Raw genomic sequence first — 18,591 nt, forward strand, 5'->3', positions numbered from 1 at the left:
GGCAGCCCTTACCTGAATGTCTGTGTCCTTCACAGGCTCAAGAGGTTCGAAGGTGGTGGCCGCGCTCAGGCTCTCCAAGCGCTGGGAGATGTGGGATATGTCAAGTCCCCGAGACCCAAGGAGAACGGACCTATGTAAGGATATAGGGCAGGGAGGAAAAAGTAGGATTAAGACCTCAGTAAGTTTCATAAAATACTAAAGAGTATTTCTTATCCAAAACTCCCTATATACTGCCTAGACACTCTTATATGGTTGGTTTACACCCGTGGTCGGCAAACTGCGGCTCTTTGGCCCCTTGAGTGTGGCTCTTCCACAAAATACCACGGCCTGGGCGAGTCTATTTTGAAGAAGTGGCGTTAGAAGAAGTTTAAGTTTAAAAAATTTGGCTCTCAAAAGAAATTTCAATCGTTGTACCTTTGATATTTGGCTCTGTTGACTAATGTGTTTGCCGGCCACTGGTTTATACCTTTCCATAAAGACCTATCACCTGAAATAATAGACCAACACTGCATTTGGTAGCTAGAGAGAAAGTTCTGATTGTGCCTGAATTAGAGTAAGGGACTTGTCAAGAATAACATGATAGTATATCAATAAAATAACAGGCCAGACGGCTCCAAAGAGTTTCCAGTAAAGGAGATCATGAGACAGGTGATCTTCTCATTCGTTTTGTTATTTACAGCAACTGCAGCACAAAGCAGCATGGACAGTACATAAACAAGCGTGGCTGTGCTCCAATACACTTGAACAGGCAGCCGCTGGCTTTGGCTCATGGGTCCTAGCCTGCCCACCCTTGATGAACACCTTTATATATGTCATACATATTCTTCTTCACGTGTGAAAAAATGTAACAATTTAAAAATACTAAACAGAAGCAAAAATCTATCAAATCTGTCCTCTAAAATAAAAAATCCAATAGTGTATTTAAACTAATGAATTCAGCACCAAACAGTTCAATCTTAAACCTACAACCTAATTTTAACTAAAATCTGTAAGACAGAGTTTTCTTTCAAAATTTCAGTTAAGAAAAAATTTCCTACTCAGTTCTCTCCTCTGCCCTCATCCTGTACTAAAATATTCACAGCACAATTTATGTCTCTGGCAAGAAGATGGAAAAATACAGTCAACAGCCCTTAGGTTTCTTTTTAAGCACCTGCCCCACCTTACACCCATTCTTTCAATATTCTAACTTCCTCCTCCCTAAAATAATGAATTTAAGGTAGAAAGAGATGAGGAAGAATGGAAATTTACAAGAGAGCATGACTGATAATCGTTACCAAGAAAACATTTTCCATTCTTGTTCTTAATAGGCTGTAAAGCTGATGCAATTAAATTATAACTATAGCAACTCAGCTGGCAGGATGATCCTTTGACTCCAGCAGCATCCTTGCACACGAGCACAGAGCCTGCACACTCAAGACCGGGGGAACTACAGGCAATGGGGAGCAGCAGTAAGGAGCCTAGTTAGCAGAAATGTCTAACGGCTGGCTGGGGTGCTGGGGAACAGAGTCAGGGAGCAGTTGGTTGCAGGTAGCTGCAAGGTTGGATAGTTCAAAATCCCTGCCAGGGCTCCTCTGACTTACTTAACCAATACCAACAGAACCAAAACTAATACCATTTTAAAAAATAAACTTTGGGGAGGCCTACAGAACAATTTCTACAACCTACTTACTGACTTAGAAGAGCAGCCAAAACTTTCAGCTCTCAAGATTAGCTGGAAAAGAATGTAGCCCTTATACTCACTCCTGGAACATTTATTACGTACCCAAAACAATGTACCCATCTATAATAATAGAAGCGTAATATGCAAATCGACCCAATTGCCGAACAGCAGAATGACCTTCCAGACAACCTTGTGGACAAAGCCGGGGCTGCGAGGGCCGAGGCAACCAGGGCTGCGAAGGCCTACTCTTGCACAAATTTCTGCATAGGGCCTCTGGTGTTAACATAAGCACTTAGGTCTTTCTCAAGTTCAATTCAGAAATCGACAATTTCCCACATCTCCCACACAGAATCTCTGACTTTCCAGACCCACCAAAGTCACAAATAACAGTACCCCTCCCCCTTCGCATGTGCTCTGGAATCAGCCTGTCTGGGTTTGAACCCTGGCTCATCACTCACCAGTTGTGTGATCTGAGAATTACTTGCCCTCTCTGAGACTCAGCTGCTCAATGTAATAAGGTGACAACAGTCCTAATATTCATTGTGAGGATAAGCAAAATCTTAAGTAGTCAGTAAATCACACTTTTTAAAAAATATATTTTTATTGATTTCAGAGAGGAAAGGAGAGGGAAAGAGATACATGAGGAGAGAGAATCATTGATCGACTGCCTCCTGCACGTCCCACACTGGGGATCAAGCCTGCAACCCAGGCATGTGCCCTGACTGGGAATCAAGCCATGACCTCCTGGTTCATAGGTGGATGCTCAACCACTGAGCCATGCTGGCCAGGCTAAATCATGCTTCTTATGGAAAGCACCAAGATTTTTTTTATGCCTCCCAAAATTATAAGCTCCTTGAAGACAAGGACCATGGCTAACTAATGGTAGGAGCCCCAGAGAAGTCCCAGGCCTGGCATAGTGAGGACCCCAAACACATGTCTGTGGAATCAACAGTCCAATCAATGTTGTGCAGCAGCAGCAGCCACTGGCCGGCCATCAGTCAGCACTTTTCTGCAGCTGCATTCCCTGGCGCTCACCCACTTTCCTGAATAATCCACTGGCAGGCACTGCATTGCCAGGTCCCTCAGAGGCGGCCCACGGGGTCACTGACAATAAGCAGACAGAATCACTCCTCGCTTGGATGGCTTCTCGCACCTGGCTGTGCATCAATTTCTTCCAAGTGCCCTTAAAAACACTGCTCATCTCTGAGTGCTCACTGGCACAGGCAGTAACACTCACCTGTGTGGCCCACACTGACTAATATACTACAGTCAGCGAACCCAAGCAGGAACGGCTGTGACTGGTTTCTGCATGACAAAACTCTTCCCCCTTCCCATCCTGATCATCTTTGCTTGTGATATGGGCTCACAGCTTGGTCAGAAAGACAGGCTGGAAAACCCGGGCAAGGAGACAAAGCAAGGCTACTGACCTGTTTACAAAATCACTGAGTTCCCAAGAACCTGGCTTGTGTGTCATTTACAAACTGAATCCAAATTCAAGACAGGAAAGAAGGAATGGATCCTGCCCCAGCCACCCAGCACCACCGCTGCTTCCCACCAGTACTCACGCCTTGACATCTGCTGTCTCCTGGGATGTGCGTGTGAGGGTCCGGGAGCGCAGGCGCTCACCCGCCTGCTGGATCTCCTGCAGGTTCCGTTCCACATGGGGAAGCTCTGAGATACCCTCAGTCTCGGCAGCAAGCTGTTCAGCTTGCTGAAGGAGCTCACCAAACCCCTCGGTATCCATTGGCGGTGCAGATCCTAGAGGGGGGAGAAGAAAGGAGACCTCAATCAAAGAAAAGATGGGCTTCAAACACTACCTGAATCTGTTACAAGCTTAATGAAACACTGGGACTTTTTTTTTTAATATGGAACGCTTCACAAATTTGTGTGTCATCCTTGCGCAGGGGCCATGCTAATCTTCTTTGTATCATTCCAATTTTAGTATACATGCTGCTGAAGCGAACACAACACTAGGACTTTTTGTAAACAGACAAGTGGATTTGTTCCTAAACATACCCCAAGAACAGATCTGACGGAGAAAATGAGTCAGACTGTGAAGAAATCGATCATTTCTAGCCCTAGCCGGTTTGGCTCAGTGGATAGAGCATCCACCTGCAGATCCAAAGGTCCTGGGTTTGATTCCTGTCAAGGGCACATGCCTGGGTTGCAGGCTCAGTCCCCAATAGGAGTGTGCAGGAGGCAGCTGATCAATGATTCTCTCTCATCATTGACGTTTCTATCTCTCTCCCTCTTCCTTCCTCTCTGAAATCATTAAAAATATATTTTTTTTAAAAAGAAATAGATCATTTCTGTGTATATTGACAGTCCCAAGATTGACTTCTGCCATCAGAACAAATGCAAAGATACTAAGCCACAGACCAGGATTCCTGCCTCCTTCCACGGAATCAGAGCTGACAAGGAAATGGAAGTGATGGTGGCAACTTCTGGGAGACTCAAAGAACCACCACCCTCCACCTCCTGTTTCTCCACCTGTCTAACTAAAACACCACTACCCGCAGTGCTAGGCAACTTATAAGGCCCTTATCTCATGACTAGAGGCCCGGTGCATGACATTTGTGCACTGGGGGCAGGGAGCAGGCCTAACCCAGCAGTCAGACATCCCCTGAGGGGTCCTTAGCGCTGCCGAAGAGGCAGGAGAGGTTCCCACCACCTCTGCTGCGGCTTCTGGCTGAGCGGCGCTCCTCTTGTGGGAGCGCACTGACCACCAGGAAACAGCTCCTGCGTTGAGCGTCTGCCACCTTGTGGTCAGTGTGCGTCATAGCAACCAGTCGTTCCACTGTTTGGTCAATTTGCATATTAGGGTTTTATTATATAGGATTCTCAGCAACTCTGTAAGAGTCCTGAGCAAACAGAAGAAGCAACTCCAGCCCACAGAGCTCAGCTCCATGCCCACAATACTCTCCACACAGAGGAGCTGAACCAAGTCCAGAAGATAGGTCTTCTGACTAATTTCATGTTATTTTCACATACCTGCTCCTCCACTAACATAATAGACAATCTCTTCAAATTCATGTCCAAGTCTCCACTCTCATGTTCTTTAGCTTACAAGATTACTGAGAGCAGAGATCCATGTTTATTATGATATTCAGATACTAGACTTAATTGTTAATATACCTACTTTTAGAAATATGATTGCTACTAATAATTATCATATAAATAGCAGCTGGCTTCTAGACCATGAAGGTTAACAAGACCACCTGTTTCTCCATCAAATGACCAAGAAAAGCCCTATGAACAGTGTTAAAATTTAACAGATATTATATATTTATGAATTATATATATCCTGTACTATCCTTATATAAGGTTCTTAACCAAAACGATGTTAAGTCCTACGAATATTTAAATAATCAGAAGATAAACAAAATCACCATCATTAGGGAAAAAATTTTTAATGTTGCTAAAAGGTTAACAAATTAATTTATTTAAAAAATAACAAAATTCCTTAAACAGTAGCTCTTGTTGATTATAGCTTTCTACTTTGTTTTAAACCCACTTTTGAAATCCCACTGGCCTAGAATTGTGGTTACAGTACTAATGTAATATATATCTCAGCTGTGAAAGACCGGTTAATGTTAAAAGGGCATAGTTACCATCATAAATCTACAGCAGGAGAACAAGAACTTTTATAAAGTGAGCATTAAGCAACATTAACTTTTAAGGCAAGGGCACAAGGTTAAAACAAAAGTAGCTCAGCTGGAGTAGTCATGAAAACACTCTGAAATCCTTTATGAAGTACTAAACTGAGTTCAATCTTTAGACAAAAAGTCATATACTCAATACCTCTTCACTTAAAGTTTCTAGATAATCATTATCTTTACCCAAGAGAATCAGGCGATCTGTACCTGTGGGAAAATGGGGATGGCAGAAAAAGGAAGGTTTTCTCAAGGACAAAATAAAGAAGAATATTTTTAAACAACAGCTCCTGCCTAATGGAGAAATGTTTTACCTCAGACACTCTTAAGGTCAATGACATTCTACTAACTACCAGAAACATGGTCGATCACCAGAAAGAGGAAAGAAAAGTAATTTGCTGCCTCTTCCCCATACTTTTTTCTCACTCTAAGATAAACGTAATTTGTCTATCAGAACCAAAGCAGAGGAAAAACTGTTTTTCTTTCATAAGGAAATTTTTTAAAAAATATATTTTATTGATTTTTTACAGAGAGGAAGGGAGAGAGAGAGAGAGCTAGAAACATCGATGAGAGAGAAACATCGATCAGCTGCCTCCTGCACACTCCCTACTGGGGATGTGCCCGCAACCAAGGTACATGCCCTTGACCGGAATCAAAGCTGGGATCCTTCAGTCCGAAGGCCGACGCTCTATCCACTGAGCCAAACCGGTTTCGGCTCATAAGGAAATTTTTTGAACACCCTGAATAAAGAACTGAATGAAATAAAACTTTTCTATGTTTAAAAAAAGAAGAACCCAGCCGGTATGGCTAAATGGTTGAGTGTTGATCCATGTACCAAGAGGTCACCAGTTCCATTCCCAGTCAGGGCACATGCCTAGGCTATGGCTTGATCCCTAGTAGCGGGCATGCAGGAGGCAGCCAACCGATGTTTCTCATCTATCTCTCTATCCCTCTCCCTTCCTCTCTCTCTGAAAAAAAAAAAGGGGGGGGGGGACGAAAAAGAATAACATTTTACATTCATGTAAGAGAAATTCAGACAAAGGAAATGCTCAATTCCTCAAATGACCTACCCATATAAAGATTTAGAGTGATGATACCCAGCCGGGTGTGGCTCAGCGGTTAAGCATTGACCTAGGAACCAAGAGGTTTGATTCCCAGTCAGGGTATATGCCCAGGTTGCAGGCTCGATCACCAGTGGGGGAGGGGAGGTACAGGAGGTAGCCAATCAATGATTCTCTCTTATCACTGATGTTTCTATCTCTCTCTCCCTCTCCCTTCCTCTCTGAAATCAATAATATATATATATTAAGCAACATTAACTTTTAAGGCAAGGGCACAAGGTTAACAAGACCACCTGTTTCTCCATCAAATGACCAAAATATATATATATATATATATATATATATTTTTTAAAGATTTAGAGTGAAGGATTTGAGTATAAATAATTAAGACAAACAAAAGTCTTAATTCACTTTCATGTGGTCCAATAAAAGACTTTTTTTTAAGTTATTTAAAGAATTATTTTGGCCCTGGCCGGTTTGGCTCAGTGGATAGAGCATCGGCCTGTGGACTGAGGGGTCCCGGGTTCAATTCCGGCCAAGGGCACATGCCTGGGTTGCGGGCTCGTTCCCCAGTAGGGGGCGTGCAGGAGGCAGCTGATCAGTGATCCTCTCTCATCATTGATGTTTCTATCTCTGTCCCTCTCCCTTCCTCTCTAAAATCAATAAAAATAATTTAAACAAAATTATTTTGACCATGGTAAAAATAAAGCCTGAATCTCTAAACAACATCCTAAATTTTATATATCCAAATTGAGCTCTAACCTTGTCTACAAAACTTGTTCCTTGCCTTCTCAGTTTCTTCAGCCAAAATCTGTGAAGGCTTATATGAGTCATACCTCCCATCCAATAGGTCAACGAAGCCTTTCAAATCCACCTTCAAAACATCCAGAATCGACCTCTTCCCACCACTTTCACCCATCTGAGTCACTATCACCTCTTCCCTGACCTCCCGCTTCAGCCCTCACCGCCTACGGTCTATTCTCAACCCAGCAACCAGGGATCCTTTTAAAGTCAATCACATCCCTCCTCTGCTTAAATCTCTTGTACAGAGTGCAGCCCTGTGGAAGCAGCCCCACCTCTCCTTACCTCCCAGACTCACTCCAGGCCTGTCCCCCTTCCTTTCCTGGGCTCCAGCCACTCAGGCCTCTCTGCTGGTCCGCCAATGGCCAGACACATTCCTACCCTGGAGTCTTTGTACTCCCTGTTTTCTCTATTTGGATCACTCCTCTCCCAAATATGCTCAAGACGATTCCCTGTCTCTCTATCTCAACTAAACTGTCACCTTGCCTTTGATGACAACCTAGAACAAAATAGTTAAGAGTGCAATCTGCAACCCCCACCAGCACGCCTCCATCTCTCTGTCACCCTGTTAAATGTAAGCTGCACAAGGACAGGGACTTGTCTGCTTTGTTCACTGATGTTCCCCAGGCTCTTAGAACAGTGCCTGGCACATAGTAGACAATCGTTTTTTGTTGAATGAACAGGAGGAGTTTTATTCTTCCATCCGTGGGGTCTGTTCTTCTCAAAGGCTTCCTGCACTCCCCTGCCAAATCAGCACCCACTGACAAGCAAAGAGCAGAGCAAACACATTCCCTTCCGACTACCAACTGATACTTAACATTTCTGAGGCTGCAGAGCATAAGGCAGTGACAGTACAAATGGCATGATTTCAGATCACATTTGGTCCAGAATAGTGCTTTTCTCAGACCAAAAAGCCAGTGATATTTTAGAAGAAATAACCCAGTTTTCAGGTGAACAGAATCCCAAACCAAAAGAATAAATATACATATAGGAAGAAATCTGCGATAAAACTTCAGAGTAGAAAATAAACTTGTTCCATGTCTCTGAGAAGAGATATGTATATAATATCATATCTGCCTGAGGACTGAAGGGTCCCAGGTTCTATTCCAGTCAAGGGCACATGCCAGGTTGTGGGCTCAATCCCCAGTAGGGGGCATGCAGGAGGCAGCCGATCAATGATTCTCTCTCATCATTGATGTTTCTCTCTCTCCCTTCCTCTCTGAAATCAATAAAATTACTATATCTCTTTTAAAAATTATTAAAGTTTCCAAATCTATACTCTGATATAGCCATCATCCCATTTCATTAAGATGTTTTAATTTGTGGTTAATTTAATCAATTTAAGGACAGTTTTTAGCACCTCTGAAAATACATATCCAATTAGACATAAAATATAGGGATTAGGCCAACCAAATATCAATTTTGACCCAAGATACTAGAAACTGATGATGAAATTAACCTCCCTAGCTTTGTCCAACAGAAAGAACTAAAATGATGGGGTTGGGAGAGGGATGAAGTCCAAGCTTTGTGTTGTGAAAATCTGGCCAGGACACATGCAGAGACTGGACGCCAGCTGCACGCTTGGGGAGCTATGGAGGAGGGAGCCAGGAAGGAGCCTGCGAACTCTCGGAAGTGGGTTGTGGACAGTCAATGGAGCAAACCTGGGGCTGGGTGGGAAAAGGCCGGTAAGGCAGTCCTGTCTGTCTGCAGTGACTCAGCCTGATTGTGAGGGCGATGGAAACACTGACAGGTGCTTCAGAGAGCAGCACAGGGCCCCAGGCCCACACAACAAACTGCTCTCTGGGCCCCTTGGCAGGAATCCTCCTGAGCCTCCAGACCTCCTCAACCACCAAGCAACTGAAAGCCTTAAAATGAAGGGCAACTTACCACTGCTGTCAGAAGGCAGGACTGTTTACCCTTGCAGGGGGATAACAGAAGAGAGGCTTCGAGAAGGTGGGATGGGGGGGCATAATTTTCTGTGTTTTTTTTTTAATCTGGGAGCTGCTTAACAGTGTGTTTGTTCAATTAGAAAATCCATTGAGAAGCAGCTGGATGCCCATTGCTGAATTTTTTCCATGATCTCATAATGTTGAGCTTTCATGGGGAGAAGAGGCTCTTCCTGAGGAGTGATCTTAGGAGTCCGGTATTTACTCCAAGCTCAGGACTAGTCTTTGCTGTTTACAGGAATTAATTATTTAGGAGTGTCACAAGGAAAGACGAGATCCTCTGTTAACATGAAAGTAATGTCAACTCTCTGTGGGAGACAACTGAGCACTGGGCCAGGAGCCCTCTCTCCCCTCCCCCACTATTCTCCAAAGACGTCAGCTCATCTTGTCATCACAGATCCCTTCCCATGTCCATCCCACGCCCAGGCCTCTGGTCTATGGGCTCATTCCTACCCGAAAGCTCATTTCGTAGGGCACGGAGATGCCTTGTCTTGTCTGCGACTTCACCCAGCCCATTCTTCATGTCTTTTCAGCTCCCTGCCTCCAGGTGCCCCTCCTCTGTGACTCCATCACTCCCTGGCTCAGTTCTTAACACATAACATTATAATTATCTCTTTATATGCCCATAGCTCGATTTGTAAGACCTGTGTCTGCTACATAGTGAATATTCAATAAATGTTTCATTGAAAAAAAAAAAAAAGAAAATCCATTGAGCTTCACTCAAAGGGGAAGATGATCAGGATGGGGCTGGTCACCAGAAAGACCAAGTGATTGGAGGGCTGAAACTTTCAGCCTCACCCACCAACCTCTGAGGAGGGGAAGCGGGGCTGCATATTAATCTCCATAAATACTCTTGAACAGCCCAGCCTGCATGGCTCAGTAGTTGAACATCAACCTATGAACCAGGAGGCAACAGTTTGATTCCCAATTGGGGGCACATGCCTGGTTTGTGGGCTCAATCCCCAGCAGGGGGCGTGCAGGAAACAGCTGATCAATGATTCCCATCGTTGATGTTTCTACATCTCTCTCCCTCTCCCTTCCTCTCTGAAAGCAATAAAAAAAATATATTTAACCTGGGGGGTGGGAGGGGCCGTGGGGGGTGTCAATCGGGGAAAAAGGAGACATGTAATACTTTAAACAATAAAAGAAAGAAATGCACACATATACATTTTATACACACACACACACACACACATATATATACTGGTGTCCTGGTGCACAGATTCATGCACACTGAAAGGAAATTAATTAAAATAAATATTTGAATATCGCTATTCACATCTTGCTAATGAAAAGAAAATAGGATTCTGTGCTGGTGGGTAGGGGAGGCTGGGGGAAGATCAATGAGGGGAAAAAAAGAGACATATGTACTACTATTTGTAATACTTTAAACAATAAAATTAAATTAAAAAAATAAGATATACTAAGAGGTGGATATTATGAAAGAATAGTAAACTTGGAGGACAGAATAAGAAGTGTGCAAATATATCATGTAAAAATTGCAGATTAAGCGACTACAATGTTAAAAAAATTGAAGAGTCATCAAGACTGAAAAATACAACATGATGCTAAAGATTTAGCTGCTTCTTAACTAAAATAGAATAACACAGGCGTTTTTATTATAACGATCAATTTAGAGAAAGATTGAAATAAAATGTACTCCCATTTAAAAAAGAAAATAGGATTCTACCAAGTCTCCTATCTACTTACTCCAGGACTTCTGTGAGGATCAAATGAGATGAGGCATGAGAAAACGCTTCACAAACATTTGGTTAAACTGTAAAATGTTTGCACCTGGCTATAAAGCAAGTCAGGTTCCTGGGCGGAAGAAACTCCAAGGATGCTAGTTGCTAGGGAGAGGAAGCTGGGCGTTGCCATGTGATGTCATTACCCGGCACCCACAGCCACTGTTTCCAGGCTGAGCTGGGTTGTGGGCCACATTTTGCACCATGGGGTCTTAGCAGTGTTGGCTGCAATTTGGTGGGGTGTCCAGGGTGGTGGCAGGGCCTGTGTCCCACTTGGGGGGAAGCCGAGTGTTGGTTGTTGGCACCAGGTCCACGGTGCTGTTTATTTTTAAATGGCGAGTGCACATCATGGCAACTCCTGCATTGAGTGTCTGCCCCCTGGTGGTCAGTGCGCATCATAGCTACCGGCCGGACAGACAGACAGACACTTAGCCTTTTATATATAGAGATATTTAAGAAAACAAACTCTTGAACAATGAGATTTGATGAGCTTCTGGGTGGTGAGTGCTTCCACAGGCTGGAAGGATGGGGCACCTGTTTCATAGGACAGAAGCTCTGGTGCTCAGGACCCTTCCAGACCCCACCTTATGTACCACTTTGTCTGGCTGTTCATCTATATCCTTTATAATAAACTGGTAAATGTAAGTAAATGTTTCTCTGAGTTCTGTATCCTGCTCTAGCAAGTTAATTGCACCTCTGACCTTCAGCCAGTGGGTCAGAGAAGCACAGGTAATGTGCTTTTTGCGAATGGCTTCTGAAGGAGAGCAGGCGGGTGGGGGCTACAATTTTGTGGAACTGAACCCTTAACCCTTGGGATCGGATGCTATCTCCAGTTAGATAAGTGTCAGAATTGAGTTAAATTGTAGAATAACCAGCTCGTGTCCAGAGAATCTGAGTGTGGCTTGATGTGTGGCAAACCCACACATCTGGTGTCAGAAGTGAAGCAGTGTTGCAGTCGATGGTGTGAGTGTAGGAAGACTATGTTTCCCTTACAAGTACAGTAGACACTTAACTATTCACAATGCTGAGCACTTCTAGACCATCTTAAATCAGTATTCTCAAAGAGTGGCCCCTCTAGGATTTTGCAGCTGATCTGACTCTTAACCTGGGTTCGCAGGACACGGCAGGAGACAGGCTCACCTGGCCCTGCAGCCGTCTCCACTGCTCAGGTCCTGACTTAAGAGTATTCATGCTTATTGTATTAAAATGTGTACACATCTGGTTTCTGGCATTAATTATTAGCTCATTTGTTTATTGTCTTTTAAAGCACCAGCCACAAGTAGACTATGTCTTCATTTGTCCAAAGCTTTGTGGATTCTCAGGCCAGGGAACTATTGAGTGCTTTTAAAGACTGCTGGGTCATCCCAGAAACGGCTGTTACTCACTTATTATCCTGGCTTAAGCCTATGTTACTTCTAGTATATACCATATTCCCCAAAATTAGCACCTTAGGATCTCAGAGCTATGCATCCTAGACCTGTCTACCAAACTCTCTTCCCCAGTCTCTGAGACTGGTATCCTAGGGCAGTGGTCGGCAAACTCATTAGTCAACAGGGCGGCAAACCACGGCTCGAGAGCCGCATGTGGCTCGCCAGCCGCGGTTTGCCGACCACAGTCCTAGGGCCGGGGCTGGCAAACGTTTTCTGTACAGGGCCAACAGTGAATATGCTAGGCTTTGTGGGCCAGTCTCTTGCTACTACTGAGCTCTGCTTGACAGTGGATGATATGTAAACAAATAAGGGTGGCTGTGCTCCAGTAAAACTCTAATCACGGCCCCTCCAATTTGAATTTCATATAATATTCATGGCGCACAAAATAATCTTTGAACTTTTTTTCAATGATTTTTAAAGATGTAAAAGTTCTTCTTATCTTATTTGGCACCCAGGTTGTAGTTTGGCAACCCCTAGTTTGCTGAGGGCATGTGAGCTGGACCTGGCAAGTAAATCCTGGTCCGGTGCTTACTAACTGTGCCCTGGCAAAGCCACCATCACCAGGCCTCTGCAGTGGGAACACAGAAAGATGAGTGAGTGGCACAGTAGCCCTGTTGTCATTCCCCTTCTCTCTGGAAGCTGTTTATCTGAAGAGCATATCTGGGAGAAGAAATCTGTTTTATAAATGATGAAATATGTCCAGGATAATGTGTTCTTTGGACCTAACACACAGAATGCTTGAGGGAACTCATTGCCCTTTTCAAGTACAACATGTGAATTTTCCTTTTACTTATCACCCACAATCCAAACAGCCCAGTTATCCAATAAATACAAAGGACTGAGAAAGCGATGAAAGGGTAAAGACAAGCCATCTGTCTTCCCTTCAGTGTTAAAGGAATCTCTCCTGATTCACCCATTTGCTTGAAATGATGACACCAACTACTTCCCCTGCGTAAATTTAATATATTCAAACAATACTTGTTACCTCTCACTATGGAAATTAATTTTACCACAGACCCAAATATTATCTCTTCAGCTACAAAAATCCTGCAATCTAACAAATGCAGTTAGCACTGCTATAATATTCTGGACTAGAGGCCCAGTGCACGGATTCATGCACCGGTGGGGTCCCTCAGCCTGGCCTGCGGGAATCAGGCCGAAACCTGCTCTCCGACATTCCCTGAGGGGTCCCGGATTGCGAGAGGGTGGTTCTCAGGTGACGCACCCCGAAATCAGGCTCCCTCCTCTCTGGTTCCCAGTGCATCACCGCAGCTCAGCAGCTCCTGCGCTGAGCGTCTGCCCCCTGGTGGTCATTGCGCATCATAGCTACCAGTCAGATGGTCACTTAGGCTTTTATATACCAGTATATAGATGCTGTCTGAGGGGGGAATTTTGTATACATCAGAGGAAATAAACTCATGCTATTTATTTATTCCTTTATTCTTCAAAATGTACAACTAACAATGTTATTCCTTTTCAATTATTTTTAAAAGTTTTAATATGACAAAATTAATTTTTTTTAAATCTTAAACAGAATGGGTAAACAGAAGAAGACTGAATTTTGAACCCACAAACGTGATTCAAATTTACAGTGTTCACTTACTAGCGAAACATTTCTCATCTATAAAAAGATAATAATTCCTACCTACTTCAAGAGGTTGGTGATACACAGAAAGTATTTTATAAACTCTACTGATTTATGTCATTGTAAAAATGCTACTTAAGCTTTTTTCCAAAGCTGCCAATTTGGTGACATTTTGTCATTTAATTATAAACATGTTTCAAAAGTAAATATGTGATACTAAATTATAACTTATTTAATCACAACTCATATCATTCAATAAGAACTTCTGGGGCAATTAGTTTTTAAATATAAGTTATGCACCCTATTAAAAAATGTTTATTATTATAAGTCCAAGTTTCCACAATGGTGTGATTCAAAAGAAATTTAACATTTAATTTAAAGTTAAAATGTTGCCCTCAAACCTTCTTAATTAACCTATAAAAAGAGCAGTGTTCAGTATTCAACACCAAAGATTAATGCGTAAAGCAAGCCTCACTCGAGATTTCAAAGCTGGTTCTGCTCTCCTCTCTTCTTTTGAATATATAAACTATGGTTAGATGACAATATCATCCCACTTTTTACTGTCTGTCAGCTGTCGATTATAACAACAACCAAAAAAAATTACATCTTAACAGATACTACTGTTTCAGAAGCTTCTAGGAAGATAATAATGATTCTGTTATAATAGTTGGATAATTCTTCATAGTCTTATAAGACTAAAAGAAAGTTAGCCCTAATCATTATTCAGAAAGCAGACTTCTGGAGAAAACGAAGGAATGGAAATAAATTACCCTAGACAGAAGAGAAATTAAAAACAGGGTGATTCAGGACCAGCACTGGCCTGGATGACTTCGAGCATGCAGTAAAGGATGTGGAGGATCAGCTTTCCTGATACATAAAACACCACTTGCATTATTTCATCTTCAATGAGCAAAGAGACGCAACCTGGCACCACATGGAACCATCCAGTATCCACCTAGGTTACTACTTTCTGATAAACTCGCAGCTCCCAGTAGCAGCCAGGCTTGGGAGCGAAGAACAACGGACGCCAGCCTGGCTTTGCCCCACATCAGCCCTTTACTTTGGGACTAGCCCTGGACCGCTCTCTGGACCCGTGTGACCACCAGTGAAGATGAGGTTGGCTCAGATGATTCCTAAGGGCCTGCCCTCCATGAAGAATTCACAAATGTGGGCTATGTGAACTCAGTCTTTGAACTCCATGTGTCTTCAGAAGGAGCAGCCCCGTTTCAGGGGATGGAAACCATCTGTACACCGAACCTCAGGAGTGACAGCCACCCCACCTTCCAACAGCTCACCAAGGTGGCCTCCAAAAGTCTCTGGATCTGGCTTTTCTCTCTAAACCTACGATTCTCAACTGGGGGCAGATCTGTCCCGCAGGGGTCACCGGCAACATCCAGAGACATATTTGGTTGTCACACTGAGGGAGAAGGGCCTTGTGCTCCTGACGTCTAGAGGGTAGAGGTCAGAGGGACACCCCATGAAGCACAGCTCTGCCTCCACAACAAAGAATTACCCAGCCCCAACTAACAAGGGTGCCGAGTTTGAGAAGCCTGCGCTCGGCCCTGCAATTTTGAAGAAGAGACCCCATCAACTCTGGTTTTGCCTTTGCAGAGGATGGGGTGCTGTGCGCCCAGAGAAAGCTCGGGGAGCCACCTCCCGGAAGGGAAGCAGCGTGCCCCTGGGTGCGGTGGAGGAGACAGGCCAGGGGTCGGGAAGCTCACAGGGTCGTCACCCTCGCCCAAAGCCCCCTTCCCTCGGAGCGCGACGCCTGCCGACAGGGTGCACCCGCGAGGGGCGAGCGAGCTGCGGCGGGGACCGGGCGGGTGGGCTGGCAGCGCCGGGTGGGGGCGGGGAGTCGGAGGGGGCGGGGGACGCGCTCCGCACACGGAAAGGGCCGACAGAGGGTCCTCGCGGGACCCAGCCCGACGCCCTCAGGGAGGCGGCTCGCCAGGCGCGGTCTCGCCGGCGTCGGTCAGACCTGCCCGGCTCCAGGAGGCGAGTGGGAAGCGTGGGCAGCACGGCTCCGGGCGTGGGGACCCAGCCCCGCCCCGCCTCGGGTCCCCGGTTCAAGGCCGAAGGACCAACCCAGCCCCGCCCCGCCTCGGGTCCCCGGTTCAAGGCCGAAGGACCAACCCAGCCCCGCCCCGCCTCGGGTCCCCGGTTCAAGGCCGAAGGACCAACCCAGACCCGCCAGACGCGGCCGGGGAAGGCTCACCTGGCTGGGCAGCCGCCTCCGCCGCGCAGGTCCCGGCCACAGAACGCGACCGCCGCTTCTCGCGCCGCTCGCCCGCGCCTCCTGATTGGCCCAGGCCGGCGCTCCCAGAAGCCCCCGCGCGCTGCGCCGCCAATTAAACTTTATGGAGACCCGCGGAGGCGGACAGGGACAGGGCGGGGCCGGGGGCGGGCCTTCCGCTGAGCTGTCGCGCCCCGCACGCCGGGGCCACCGCCCTCGCCTCTCCCACGAGGCTGCGGAAGGCTCGGTCCAGAGAAAGCGGTTCCACGGTGCCGGTGCGGGTTCCTACCTCTGTTGAGGCCACCCTAGTGACAGGCCTCACCTAGACGCCGTGGGCGCGGTGGGGCCACGGCAGAAAAGACCCCGCCCAGGAGAGGCAGGCTAGCGGGGGAACAAAATGGGGCCAGTAGCGGCCAGTTTGTAAGGGGGGCCTGTGGTCAGGGAAGGCTGCTAGGAGGTGACGTCTGAGCTGAAACGCGGCCGATAGGGGAGAATCAGCCGTGTAAAATCGCGGCTGCAGAACATCCCAAGCAGAGGGTTTCTCAAGGACCAACACCAACTCCTCACTTTGGTAAATTCTCACTTCCCTGCCTACTGAGCTCCCACCACCACTGTGCACCCCCTCCCTCTTCTCTCATCCGCTTTTTGAAATGTTCCGTCAGCTCCGTAGAAATTAAAGCTGAGTTTAGTTCATACCGGACCTTTTTCCCTATTGCAATCGTCTATTTTGCTGACTAAAATAAGCCCTTACTGCTTTAACTAGTGTCGGACTTTGTTTATCTTAACACTTCACACCAGCGTATTGTGGGTTCTCTATAAATGACTGGTGTTGATTGACAATATGCATGAGCATGGCTTTTGTCCTAAAGCTATTAAATATTCATTTAGATCCTGCTGTGGTCAGACAATATCCAAAAATATAATAGCATCTTACATCTGAATAGTATTTATGCTTTTATGTTGCTTTTCTCCTTTATGTAAAGAAGAATTTTAATGATAGACAAATACTCATAAAACATTGCCAAAGAAAAATCATGGCATTTACAGTACCTTTTAAAGCAGAATCTTTCCATATGATAAATCCAGCATTTCCACTCTTACATACGTGCCCAGAAGAAACTCTTACACATGTGCACCAGGAGATATGAGCAAGAATCTTCTTTCAAAAATTAAGATATTTTAATGTCAAAAAAATCTTTTTAGCATCACAGTTCACAACAGCAGAACAAAACAATAAACAAGCCAAATGTCCATTAACAAAAAAAGAATAGCCCTAGCTGGTTTGGCTCAGTGGACAGAGCATGGGCCTGCAGACTGCAGGATCGGGGTTCAAATCTGATCAAGGGCACGTACCTCAGTTGTAGGCTCCTCCCCAGCCTGGGCCCTGGTCAGGGCGCATGCAGGAGGCAACCCATCGATGTGTTTCTCTCTGTCTTTCCCTCTCTCTTCCACTCTCTCTAAAAATCAATGGAAAAATATCCTCCAGTGAGGATTAAAAAAAAAGAATAAACCAATTGTGAGTATTATCTCAATGAAATATTACACAGCATTAAATAATAAGTGAATTAATAGCCATAAAAACAACATGGATGAATCTTGGAAACAATGTTAAGTGGAAAAAGCAAGTAAAACCAAACTATTGTTTCTGCATGGAATGATAAATAGGGAACTGAAGATTGTAATTATCTCTAGGGATAGAAAGGGATTGGAGGACCACTGGGGAGAATTAAAGTATTGAATATGTTCTAGTTCTTGAGTTGGGTAGTTGGTTGTTAAGTAGTTGATTATATTATTATTCATTATTACATACTAGAGGCCCCTTGCAGGAAGATTCCTGCAATAGGGCTTCCTGCTGCGGTCTCCGCTGCCCCGCCTGCTTCCCTCCCTTCTCCCTGCCCCGCTTGCTTGGTTCTCCGCAGCTTCGCTCCCTTCTGCAGCGCTTGGCTTCTTCCTATGCTGTCTTCAGTCTTCGCTCTGGCCTGGATATGCAAATTAACTGCCATCTTGGTTGGGTTAATTTGCATAATCGCCCTGATTGGCTGGTGGACGTAAGGTAGGTCAATTTGCATGTTTCTCATTTATTAGAGAGGATATTACATATAAATTCTTTTATATGTGTAATATAATATTTTTATTTACTGATTTGAGAAAGATTTGTTGTTCCAATTATTTATGTATTTACTGGCTGATTATTGTATGTGTCCTGACCAGAGATCAAACCCACAACCTTGGCATATTAGACCATGCTCTAGCCAACTGAGCTACCTGGCCAGGGCTATAAAATAACATTTTTAGCTAATAAAAAAAATATGCCCAAGAAGAGGAAAATGCAGAACAATATAACTATCATTTCAACAATTTTAAAAATATACATTAGACTCCTGATCATGTGACTCAGTTGGTTGGGCATCAGTCTGCCTACTGAAGGGTCTCAGGTTTGAGTCCCAGTTGCAGGTTCGATCCCTGGCCCCCATGGG

At 44.9% G+C, this 18,591-nt stretch overlaps 1 protein-coding gene across 1 annotated transcript in view; it reads right to left on the bottom strand.

The window, feature by feature from the left end:
- Positions 1 to 16,223, bottom strand: part of NUP93 (nucleoporin 93) — an 85,928-nt gene extending 69,705 nt beyond the window's left edge. Inside the window, exons 1-3 of the mRNA XM_079760051.1 lie at positions 16,097 to 16,223; positions 3,226 to 3,418; positions 13 to 130 (exon numbers count right to left, since the gene is read on the bottom strand). Of these exons, the coding sequence (XP_079616177.1) occupies positions 13 to 130; positions 3,226 to 3,404 (297 nt within the window). The 5' untranslated portion in view covers positions 3,405 to 3,418; positions 16,097 to 16,223. The remainder of the gene's footprint in view (positions 1 to 12; positions 131 to 3,225; positions 3,419 to 16,096) is intronic.
- Between the last annotated feature and the right edge of the window lie 2,368 nt (positions 16,224 to 18,591).

Source organism: Cnephaeus nilssonii (genome assembly GCF_951640355.1).
Source record: "Cnephaeus nilssonii genome assembly, chromosome: 20".
Lineage (NCBI taxonomy): Eukaryota > Metazoa > Chordata > Mammalia > Chiroptera > Vespertilionidae > Cnephaeus > Cnephaeus nilssonii.